General features: G+C 34.8%; 1 protein-coding gene across 1 annotated transcript; it reads right to left on the minus strand.

The window, feature by feature from the left end:
• Positions 1–1,172: 1,172 nt before the first annotated feature.
• Positions 1,173–5,277, minus strand: LOC107712997 (protocadherin-20-like). The gene is made up of 2 exons (XM_016518414.1): positions 5,127–5,277; positions 1,173–4,427 (listed from the first exon to the last, which is right to left on the minus strand). The coding sequence occupies exons 1-2, from the start codon at positions 5,175–5,177 to the stop codon at positions 1,827–1,829; spliced, it is 2,652 nt and encodes an 883-aa protein (XP_016373900.1). The 5' UTR covers positions 5,178–5,277; the 3' UTR covers positions 1,173–1,826.
• Between the last annotated feature and the right edge of the window lie 7,613 nt (positions 5,278–12,890).

Consider the following 12,890-nt stretch of genomic DNA (forward strand, 5'->3'; position numbering starts at 1 on the left):
GAACCCACAACCTTGGCATTGCTAACACCACCAGTTTCAAAGAATTTAATAATATGCTACATGCATTTTTTTTTTTATCTGACCTTCACCCACAGATGAAATTGTTCTCAAATGCGTTTTGGTGGATTTCAGTCTCCTGCTGGTTTGTGAACACATGTTGCTGGTGAAGTAAGCAACTTAAGCGGTGAACCTGACCCCAGGTGACAGGCCCTACTCGCAACCTGTGCTCTGCAAAGCCTCCATACATTTTCTGTCCTCCGGCTTCTTGTGGTTTTAAATGACTGCTTTCCATTATGGCGTTTCAGAGAGTTCCAGAGAGAGAAAGAGAAAAATGAAACCGAACTGGTTTTTGGAATAATAGAAGTGGCGAGCGGCCATGCCATGCTTGTCTGTTTTAGAGAGCTGAATGGTGTTCCACGAGCGATGACAAGCTAAACACACACTCCTGATCTGACCTCTTTAATGAGTCGGGACACTGGAGAAGCCATCTTTTTGGTCTGACACAAAGAGGTAGATTAAAAAGACCAGAATGAGATGCCAACCACAGCACAACCAAAAGCCTCAGTGAACAATCGCCATCAGGCTTTAGCGTAATGCTAGCTGCTTGAAAAGAACATGAAATTATAGTGAAATTAACATTGTTTGACTTCAACTTTCATGTTTTGATGCACATATACAACAATTCTTTAGAAGAATACAATCACACAAGATCTTTTTCATAGTTTTTTGGCACCAGCAGCACACTACTATATCTTCATCTTGATTCACTGAATGTCATTTTTCAATGTAAATAAGTTTGTGATTTGGTCTCCGATAAGATGACAAACCGTTTTCCTGATAACCATTTGCATTATATCTTTTCTAAAGAAAACTGCAATATTATGTGTACAAACACATTCCGAGAACGAAGCACTTCAACTTGTAAATGACATCTAGACACAGTCAAATCAAACACTGAGATGGTTTTTGAATTATCCTTAAGATTCAATTTTTCAAGACCCATATTTGACAAAATCATGCTGCTTAAATGTTCCTAAAAGAATGTTTCAGTGATAGCATTTGTGTTGCAGCAGTCGTTGCTCAAAAAGTTGAGTCCACTTCTAATACCAGTTTAGTTGGTAATACATGAAAGGTAATCATATCCAAGCTATTAATAAGAAAATAAAGCACTTTAATGTTCATGAATTCTTTGCTTACACAGAAATGAGATCAGAGAAATGTAGCCTTAGCTGCTATGAAGAAAGCTTTTGAGCTGAGTGCACAAAAGTCATCACAAACAAACCGTTTGGAGGAACCAAGACATTTTGGGGTTTTAAGAGACTCATTAGGGCACTGCACACCAGCCTAGTATCCTACAGAAAACACAAAATGTCCAACAATATCTGTTAATAACTGAGAAACAGTTGAGGAATCAATGTGGTATTGATTTCTCATCTTTTTCAGAAGGGTGATGACAAACATAAGGAGCATTACATCTGAAAGCGAACAGCTTGCCATGGAGAGAACGATGTTCCTGTAGAGAAGTGCATTGGGCTTCAAAGACAGGCATATAAAAGAGGTTTGACAATTTGACACAACACACTGCCGAGGGCACCATTGAAAGATAAATTACATTAAAAGCATGTTGGGCAGCAAATGCAAATAGCAAAATCTTCATACTTTGCAGCGATCTTGTCAATATATATATATTTGTAGATTTCATCATAGTTATAAAACATACTGTATGCACAATATATACATCATATGTTCAAATCATATACTTAAGAGATATTAAGATGCACAAAACACATTGTAAACAGACTAATTTGGGCAGTACTTTTGTAGTGTCAGATGTTTGAAATCTCCATTAGGCTCTTGTCCATCGTTTCTTGGTTGATGAGATTTAAAGGAATCTCACTGTCTAACCTCTTCTTTTTCGGTTTTCTTTTCTTGCAGCAAATGAACGCCACCAACGCCAAAACGGTCAGAAACAATCCCAGGCAGGTAACTGTCAGTGCAAGCAGTAACACTTGGTACTCGCCACACAGATTTGGCACTTGTTCACCCTTCCTCCCTTCCTTATCTGGAGGAAGCTCACCATGGTCAATATCTACACTTCTGGGCAACAAACTCTGAATGAGGGTCTCATTGCTGACTGTCTCGTTCACAAACAGGTTGACCAGTACGGTAGAGTAGAGTTCTGGTTGACCGTGGTCCCTGACTTTGACCCACAAACTGTAGAGGCCTCGATTGCTCAAGGCTTTCCTCAAGGTGATGTTTCCCGTGTAGGGGTCAATGTCAAATGAGCCCGGCTCTCCGTCTGTTCTCTTGATGATGCTGTACGCAATAACAGCGTTCATCCCCGTGTCCCGGTCCACCGCGTAAACCTCCGTTATAGAAGTTCCTGGAAGTGTGTTGGGAAGCACTAACATGTACGACTGGTTGGACTGGGGGAAAAGAACAGTTGGAGGGTTGTCGTTGACATCCAGGAGGAGAACAGTCACCATTGTGATGCAAGAAAGAGCAGGTTCGCCTCCGTCAATTGCCTCGATCCAAACGTAGTACTTTCCCTGTTGCTCCCGGTCCAGAGTGGTCTTGGCCCGCAGCGCTCCTCGTCCGGTGTCAATTACGAAGATGTCGCTCCCATTAAGAATGGACAACGCCACCCAGCCGTTCTCCCCAGCATCTGCATCCGTAACAGTAAGAGCGCCAATTTCCCCAAAACCTGGAAAGTTCTCCGGCACAAAGAAGGTGAAGTCCTTGTTGATGAACCGCGGACTGTTGTCATTGCGATCCTGGACGGTGATAATCACAGTGGCGATTGACTCCTTTCTCGGCGTGCCCCGGTCTACGGCCCGCACCATGAATCGGTACGTCTCTTTTTCCTCTCGGTCAAGAGAAGTGGACACTATCAGTACCCCGGTTGACCGATCCAAGTCAAAAATGGTGGGAGCGTCGGCACCGAGTAGGTAATACACCTCACCTCTGCTTTCACTGTCTGCATCGGTGGCCTGAAGCTGAGCGAGGAACGTATTTGGTGGGTTGTTCTCCTCCACTGTGACGTCAATGAAGGATTGCTTGAAAACCGGAGCATTATCGTTAACGTCCAACACATGGACCTTCACTACGGTATTAACTACTAATCCACGTGAGTTACGTACCACAACAGCCATTTCATAATCCTGTTGCTGCTCATAATCCAATAGTTCGGTGGTCTCAAGCAGGTACTCGTTTTTAAAACGCTCATATGGTACAAGCCTAAATGGACCTGTACCTTCAAGAAAACACTCTATCTTCTGTTGTGGCTCAGTGTTTTTGATGGTAAACAAAGCAATGGGTGAAAACGGTGGCTCTGACTCATTTATACTCACAACACCGTCCTTCTCAGAAGCAATGTAACGTGGGATAACCACCGGAGGGCCGGAGAGCTGTTTAATGACGTGAACGGTAACCGTTGCAACTTCTGGAATACAAGTCGGCCCATTGGCCAGCACGATTAGTTTGTAGAGTTTTCCGGTGTTGTTGTCAATCTTTCCTGCTAGTTTAAGAACCCCAGTGTTTGTATCCAAATGAAACAGGTTTCTGCTTTCCTGGGTGACCCGTTCGCTGAAGGTATACGTGATCAAGGCGTTGGCTCCCTCGTCTGGATCGTAGGCTTGTAGACGAGCCAGTTGCATGCCGTTAGTAGCGTTTCCGTAAAGAGTAACGTTCACTTGCGACTCTGTAAACTTGGGGCAGTTGTCGTTGACATCCGTGATGATAATCCTCAGAGTTGCAGTGCCTAGAAGCGGCGGAGAGCCTCCGTCCTCGGCTATAATGTCAGTCACATACTCAGCTTGCGTCTCCCTATCAAGATACTCGGTAATGATGAGAAAGGGCGTCAGTTCACCGCCTTCATTCTCCTCTACATCTAATGTGAAAACACCATAGTCATTAACAAGCCAGTATGTTTGAACGCTGTGAATCCCGATGTCGGGATCCACTGCGGATTGCTCCACCGCAAACCTTGCGTTAACAGGTGCGTTCTCCGGCACAGACACCCTGATTTCATCGACAGGGAAATGCGGATGATTGTCATTCACATCCTCTATAATGATTTTAACCTTAACCAGCTGAAAGTACTGTTGAGGAAGGATTAGCACGTCCAGAGAGATTGCGCAGCCCTGGCCCTCATGGGACTCCGCGCACAGAGCCTCTCTGTCAATCTCCACAGCAGATGTGAACAGCTCCCCCGTCGTGTTATTCAGATTCACGTACTGCTGGCTGGCCGTCTTTAGCTCCAGATTGAATGAGCGAGGAGGATTGACGGAAAGATCCAATTTTAAGTCCGCACTGATAGCCCCTATGAGTGTCCCTTTAGGTAATCCTTCTTTTATCTTATAGATGAGGTGACTGAAATTTGACGAGCAGGAGAGAGGACTGGTGTACAAGAGGAGGATGAACAAACCCTGAAATAAATAACAGAAAAACTATTTAAAAAGAAGCAACTGAAGTAAAAAAAACAACAAAAAATAAACATCACACTGGCAAGTATACATAGAAATTGTCAAGAAACCATTGTATATATTTACTGCAAATATCTTTTGCATATAAATTATGCATTAAGCACATCAAAAGCAATTCGGTTTAACATTACTGTGTGTGTGCTGGGAAGATGGTTGGACTAAACCTACATCCATCCTTACTGATATGACAAAATATTTACCCAATTATTTACCATGATAACCATAATTTCTGTCATAGTTTCTAGTTTCTCTCTCGCTCTCTCTCTCTATATATATATTTGGATGAGAGTGGTGGTACCACAGTTTTAACTAATCCCAAAGATATTTTGACAGAAAATATGATTATCACTGTACAAGGGACTGCAATGAACCTGCAAACGAAATCATAATACTATATACTCACATGTAATTTTTGTTAACACTTACAAATCCTTGAATAATAGGTTATTAACATAAAACAATATGATCCAGAATGACTATACAATCCCTCCAAATACTTATTAGAATTTGAATCATATATCAAGTATTTGGATTATATATAAAACAATTTTGATTATATAAATGAAAGAGTAACCAATTATTTACTGTTAAGAGAATTCGATGCCATGATGAATGCAGTTTTCATGAGTGTAAGAAACTTACCCATAACTCTCCTTTGCTGTGAAGGCGGGTTGCTCTTTTAGTGTTCCACATGTTTCCCGTTCAGTGTTGGCGTCACAGGGAACGGGAGCGGGATGAGTTCACAGTAGCAGCCGCATTCTGAGCGCCGGTGAGCGGCTGAGTTCTCGCTCGCTGCCCGATGCGCGACTGAAACGTTCTACTCACTCATCCGACAGACAGGCTGTGGACACGCCCACTGCATGCTAATGAGGGCTGGCGCGACCAATCAGCGTTGACGCAGAGTGGGAGGAGGCGTGTCTAGAAACAACTCATTTGCATGTTAAATATTTTTAGACGTTTAAGTAGTTTTGGGCTGAATTATTATTATTTTTTGTGGTTAAGAAAACATCGGCATGACATTAATTATAGAAATTAAAATAGTGCTGATAATACGAATTCTATTTTCTCTACATTTCTGAATGCATATAATTATGCAAATAATAATAATTCTGTTTTCTCTACATTTCTGAATTAATATAACTATGCTAATAATAATAATAATAATTAAGTTTTCTCTTAATTTTTTATTCTGTCCTAGCTTTTCTATCCCTGTGCATAACTCTTAATGCAAATTGCTTGTGGTTTTATAAGTCACTTTGCATAAAAGTGGCTGCTAAATTATTAAACATAAATCTGATGTGTATGATTATGTAGGCCTACATACAGTATTCACTAATACAATCTGGATTCAGCATAGAATACGCTTCTTATCAATAACTTTTTTGTCGGTAAACATTTCTTTAGAGATTCAAAAGTTAATTGGAGATCCTCATGAAATTATACAAATGTGCATTAAAGCGTATGAGTTATATTAGACAGCTCAGATGATCAGCATTGCGGTAACAAATTTATTTCCTGGTGGAAGGAAAGCAGAAGAGAGCAGATATGCGTTTGCAGCCCTGCTGTTGAGATTACATTAATTCCCCATTTACAAAAAACTCACCAAAGCTGATAAATATGACTCACTTTCTTTGTCTCTATCACACCTGCTGAACAATTACCAAACACTTGTTTAAGTGCTGCATCTTTTTAACCCCTTTTTTCTTTTTAACCTTTGCATTCATTTGTCTTGTTTTCCAGAGCATCACATGAGTGATAATGTGAGGATTACAGAAGGAAGAATCTAAGTGTACAGGATGACCCACCAAATCAACTTGTCTTAATCTGAGCGTTTTTAACCTCATCAACAGATGCTGGCTGTGATTGAGAACATATTGACCATCTGACATCAGCGGAGTAACTCTAGCACTGATTACACACAATCCATGCAAGTTTTAAAGTGACTGCATCACATGATGGTTAAAATGGACACATTTATATTGCACAGACTTATTATTTTTTTTGCATTGCAGGTGGTAAAATGGAAGGAAAAACCTCACAGACGTACATCAGAAGTGGACCTGAGCCATATCTAAACCAGAAAATCACAGACTTGAAGGTGCAGGACTTGAACCAGTGAGAAACCAGGTAACAAAGTTGTTCACTCAAAGTTACAAACATACGTTCTTCCAATAATGTTAACAGAACGTTTGTTCAACGCTGTCTTTACGAATGTTCTCAAAACATTTGCACAGCAGTGTTATTTATACATCGTTTACAGAATGTTTCATTTCCGAAACGTTTAAGTTGGATGTTTGTCTAACGTGTTTTAAACGTTACGTAAACATTCTATTTCAACTAGTTGCCAAAGCAGAATTCCGTTTTCTTTTACTTTAACTTAATGTAAAATAACAAAAAATAAAATAAAATGAACAAAAACTATATAGACATATTAAAGAATAACTAATAAAACGGACTAAAGCACACAACAAAATGACTAAACCTTTAACTAAAATTAAAATTGAAATGAAAAAAAAAAAACTAATTTGAAAATAAATTAAAAAACCTATAATAGTATCTCAATGATACTAAAATAACCCTGACACGGCAAGGATCTCTCAAAGCTACGAACAAACGTTCCTCAAGTAACGTTAATAGAACTTTCATTCAACGCTATCTGAATGTTCTGAAAATGTTATTTATGCATTGTTTATGGAATGTTTTATTGCTGGAATGTTTTAGTTGGACGTTCATCTAACTGTTACTACATGCTTTAGAACATTCAGAGAACATTTTAAAAGTAACATTCACATAATGCTTGCAAAATTATAATTTTAAATTTGTATAATTATAAATTTGATTAATTTTCATATGTATCCAAGAAAAAAAGTTTTTAAAGATTACCAAAAAAAGTCTTGCGATGAGAGGTGATTTACAGCCAAACTACATACGCACAAACTTAAAACCATTAAAAAAGAAATAAAAATTGTTACTTAAAATAAAAGTTAAATGAAACTGAAAGCAACATTTCTCATTTTCATTTAGTTTAACTTACTTTACTAAAATAACTAAAACTGGAATAAAAATGAACAAAAACTATATAGACATGTTTTTTTTTTTAAATACTAAAAATGTAATTAAAATTAAAACGGAAACGCAAAATAATAAAGTAAAAATAATTTCAAAATTCAAAATAAAAAATTACAAATATTTTAAAAACTGCTTTTTTAATTCGTCGGAAGTTAATTTTCTTTTTTCCATTGAAGAACATTAAAATCATTTTGCACTGGAAATCCTCTCCTCCGCTGTAGTTCTTAAATCTCTTTTGCATTCATGTGCATTCAAATATGAATGTTCAAGGTTTGCAAACCATGTCTTGTATTTACTATAGTGTTTCAGTTTACACAGTGTGCAAGTAATGAATAGTGGATTGTTAAATGATGTTGTTGCAATGTCACCTGCACACATTACAACCACAAAGCAGAAATGAGGTTTATCTGGATCTAATTCAGATTCACCTGAACAAACAGCTCTTAAATAAATACTCCCTATAACTGCATTGGTTGTCGTTTTAGCTGCAGGCCAGGATTCGTTCGTTCAGTCAGTTACAGAAAGTGTTGCAACACACGAGATTTCTGTTACTGCTCGTCTGCCAGAAAACTTTCTCATAATGTGTTTCGTTTCAGATATACAAATTCAGACAACAAAAAATATGTTTATCAAAGAATATGATATGTGTTTACTAGAACCCTTATGCCAAAATGTTTATATTCTATTAAAAAAAATAAAAAAGTTTCTCTAAACTAAAATATCCAAGATTATAAAGATGCAATTCAATCTATAAAATAAATCTTAATCTTTAAAATAACTAAAACTGAAATAAAATTAATAAAAAACTATTTAGAAATAAAAAATATAACAAATTAAAATGGAAAGAATAGGAAAAAAAATAAAAATATAATAGTATCTAAAATATTCAATATATTCAAAATATTCAAGATGCAATTCAGAAAACAAAAACTATTTTTATCAAAGAGTACAATACTCTTGCAGTATTATAATAATGCGTGTAGCCAAATTTGCTATATTTTCAGGTAACTTAAACATTTCATTAGCTAGCTGCCAAAGCAACATTTCGTTTAGTTAAAACTTGATTACTAAAATTACTAAAACTGTAAATAAAATCAATAAAAACTATAAAACTTTAGTATAGGGATAGGGATATATATTAGCTGTTTATTAGTACTTATAAAGCACATATTCTGCATGACCATATTCTACATCCCTAATCCGACCCAATACCTAAACCTAACAACTACCTTACTAACTATTAATAAGCAGTAATTAGGAGTTTATTGAGGCAAAAGTCATAGTTCATGGTTTGTTAATAACGAGAACTGGACCTTAAAATAAAGTGTGACCAAAAACTATTTAGGCTTATATATATATTTATATATAGTAAAAAAAATTACAAAAAACACAGCAAAATAACAAAAAATTTAACTAAAATGAAAATGGAAAATCAAAGTAATATCATAGTGTTTATCAAAATACAAAACAAAAAAAAAATGTATCAAAGAGGATAATATGGTGCTGTATTATAATAATGTATGTTTACTAGAAAACATCAGGCAAAACTTCTTATATTTTCAGGTCTAATGAGTACATTTTGAAAACATTTACACTACGAAAACAATAAAAGTAATGGTAAGAATGAAACTGCTTATTCTTTCAGAGAGTTTCTGACTGTCTTTTGTCCTGAACTGGTTTCTTCAGCTGGCGTGACGTAGGAAACTGCTCTGTGTGTGTTTTGGTGAGGTTTCGTGAGGACACGCCTCGAGAGGTGGCAGCTGAACAGGATTCTGGGTAAACGGAGAGCCCTTCCTCACTCTTCAGTCCCTCTGGGCACATACAGTATGTGAGTTTACCGTCTTACAGGACGTTTGTAAAGCACTTTTGAGGGCCATTTCAGAATATTTCAATTACTTTAAAGGGGTCAATGCATTCTCTTTTTTTCATCATTTATTTTTTTTGCCCTGAGGTTCACTTATGGCAAATAAAATAAAAATAGATTTACAAATTAAGTAAATAAATTATTATTATTTTATTTTTTTGCATAGTAATTATCTACACTGTCTCTGACCTTTATAAATGAACAGGGCTTTTTTTTTTTGTTGTAGTTTTAGGATAGATGGATGGATGGATGGATGGATGGATGGATGGATAGATGATAGATAGATAGATAGATAGATAGATAGATGGATGGATGGATGGATAGATGATAGATAGATAGATAGATAGATAGATAGATGGATGGATGGATGGATAGATGATAGATAGATAGATAGATAGATAGATAGATGGATGGATGGATGGATGGATGGATGATAGATTGGATGGATGGATGGATGGATGGATGGATGGATGGATGGATGGATGGATGGATGGATGGATGGATGGATGGATGGATGGATGGATGGATGGATGGATGGATGGATGGATGGATGGATGGATGGATGGATGGATGGATGGATGGATAGATAGATAGATAGATAGATAGATGATGGATGGATGGATGGATGGATGGATAGATAGATAGATAGATAGATAGATGATGGATGGATGGATGGATGGATGGATGGATGGATGGATGGATGGATAGATAGATGATAGATGGATGGATGGATGATAGATAGATTGGTTTGAGAAAAAAATAAAAGGAATAAGAAATAAAAACAAATCAATCATATTTTCTATTTATATTTTCATATTTTCTGTTTTAATTCTAGATAATTTTTGTTCTGTTTTTGTAGTTTGTATTATTATTATTTTTTTAAATATGTCTATATAGTTTTAAGGTTTAGTTTATAGTTTTAGTTTATTTACTTTAGTATATATATAGTTTAAATTATTTTAATATTGCAGATTAAACTAAAATAAAATGAGAAATTTTAATTGTTTAAATATTTTATTATGAAATAGAATGAAATATTTGAAATAGAACAGAAATATTTATTTTTAAATATTTGAAATTAAAAAATGAAAAACTGAAAACTAAAAAATAAATAAAAAATGAAATTTGAAAATAAATTTGTTTTTACAAAAAAAGTTTTTAATGATTTTATTAGATGTTATTAGATGTCATTTTAGTTGTTAATGTTTTTGCAATGCTTTTTTCTATTCATCGGTTGTTTATTTAACTTTGAGATGTGAATGATGCTTTTAGAAAATAAAAAAATATGCATGGATTAATCGTTTGCAATAAGATCAATAACATGCATTTAGAAAATAGATGGCGAATTTTCATTTCATGCAAACTTTAATTACACTCTGTGGCTGGTTGCTTAAATGGTTTAGACTAGTGTTAAAAGTTAGTTTCTTATTTGAGTTAGACTCATATGTAGTGGGTTTGCCCTACAACTGATCTAGAAACACAAACAATGCTGTCGCCTTTAGTTTGCTTTGCTAATTGTGCACCTTATTTCTGCTCAATACATGTCTTTGACACACATGTATCAAGGCATCATCACACACAAACACTGTACAGAACAATGCATGTGAAATCATGAAAAATAAATAGGAATATGACTACATTTTCTGATAACTGCATAAGATGTAGCTCATAAAACGTATTAATATATATAGTATATATCAGGATTATTATAGTTAAATATGACTAAATTCATTAAAATAAAATTGTTACTGGAAATAAAATAAACATTAACTGAAAAATCTTTATATATATATATATATATATTTATATTAGGGATGTAACGATTACCGGTTTGACGATAAATCGTGATAAAATACCCCACGGTTAGTATTACCGTTTCATATCTTAATTAAAACATACTGGTATATATTTAAATAGTATATAATGATTACCATATTCATCACAATAACGCTCTGTGGTACTTTAAAGTTGAGTTTTTTTAGTGCTGAGATGAAAAATAAATCTGCATTGGATGCATTTACACATTTTAATCAGCCGTATGGTTTTATTTATTCATGAAATGAGATGTGGGCATATGGGGCGCTTCTCTGTTTGGCGTGTGTGTGTGTTTGTGTGTGTGTGAGTGAGTGAGTGAGTGTGTGTGTGTGTGTGTGTGTGTGTGTGTGAGTGAGTGTGTGTGTGTGTGTGTGAGAGTGTGTGATCTCATTTAATGGTGGCTTAAGGAGCCAGAGATGCTGCTGTACGCTGGAAACTGATTGCCAGTAAACGCAGCGAATGTTGCGTTAGATTTCAGGCCAGATGTCACGATACTTTGTGCTCTAGTTTAATTAAAGCGCCTTTAAGCTACACTGATAGCAGAGCTCAGAACATATGAGAAACACGTCCCAGGACAAGCCACCAGGAACAAGGCGAGAATAACAAATATGTTTTAGACTCATTTCACATCCATAAAAAGAGAATGAACTCAATGTACGTCAGAAGCCACTTCAGAATGCAGCACGCTAAAGCTTTAGCTGCTAGAAAAACAAAGCCTGCTGGAAAACTAGATCAAAAGCTGAAAATCAAAATGAAAAAGCTATTAAAAAAATGCTTAGGTTTTGCCCCTACACATAAATCAAAAGAGAAAACCTAGATCAGTGTTATTTTACTATCATTCATATACTATTTTGAATAAATGTTTTTATTTAATTATTTTTTATTTATTTTAATTTTATTTAAAGTTTTATTAATTTTGTTTGTCATTTTTATTAGTTTTGTTTTTTAGATATTTAAAATGATTAAAATTGTATTTATTTATTTATTTTTATTTGTAGTTATTTTAGCAAATCAGGTTAAACTAAATGTTTACCTTAATGTGCTAAATAAAGTTCATGTTTCAGTAATTTTATGTTTGTCATTTAAATTTTATTTTATTTTTCTAATTTTAATTTTAATTTAATTTTAGTTAAAGTTTTAGCAATTTTTTATTTAATTTTGTAATTTTATTTAGTTTTAGTTATTTTAGCAAATAAAGTTACATTTAATGTTAAACTTGATGTGCTAAATCAAGTTAAACTTTTAGTAATTTTGTTGTTTTTGACATTTTTATTCAATTTAAATTTTTACAATTTAATTTTTTTAATTTGTTTATATATAGAACTTTCAATTGTAATAATTTATTTTATTTTATTTTTGTATTATTTTAGAACTTAAAAAAGAAAATTCATTATTATTATTATTATTATTATTATTATTATTATTATTATTATTATTATTATTATTATTATTATTATTATTATTATTATTATTATTAATGGTTCTAGTTTCAGTTATCTATAATAACCCTGACCTGAACAACTGTTTTGGGAATTCTGGGAAAACCTTTGCAAGGACGTGACGGTAAGTACTTTTCCACGTCAAAGACCGTTTTTATCAATATAAACGTTGCCGTGGATTTTAGTGTACGCACACTCTAAGATCAAATCTGTGCGTAT

The sequence above is a fragment of the Sinocyclocheilus rhinocerous genome, unplaced genomic scaffold (assembly GCF_001515625.1).
Source record: "Sinocyclocheilus rhinocerous isolate Xijiao unplaced genomic scaffold, SAMN03320098_v1.1 scaffold147, whole genome shotgun sequence".
Lineage (NCBI taxonomy): Eukaryota > Metazoa > Chordata > Actinopteri > Cypriniformes > Cyprinidae > Sinocyclocheilus > Sinocyclocheilus rhinocerous.

What these genes read in the sequence shown, in the direction of transcription:
- LOC107712997 (XM_016518414.1), bottom strand. Translation starts at nt 5,177, where the DNA reads ATGTGGAACACTAAAAGAGCAACCCGCCTTCACAGCAAAGGAGAGTTA. An exon ending in ACAGCAAAGGAGAGTTATGG is followed by an intron (nt 4,428 to 5,126) that starts GTAAGTTTCTTA and finishes TATTTATTTCAG; the next exon opens with GGTTTGTTCATCCTCCTCTT.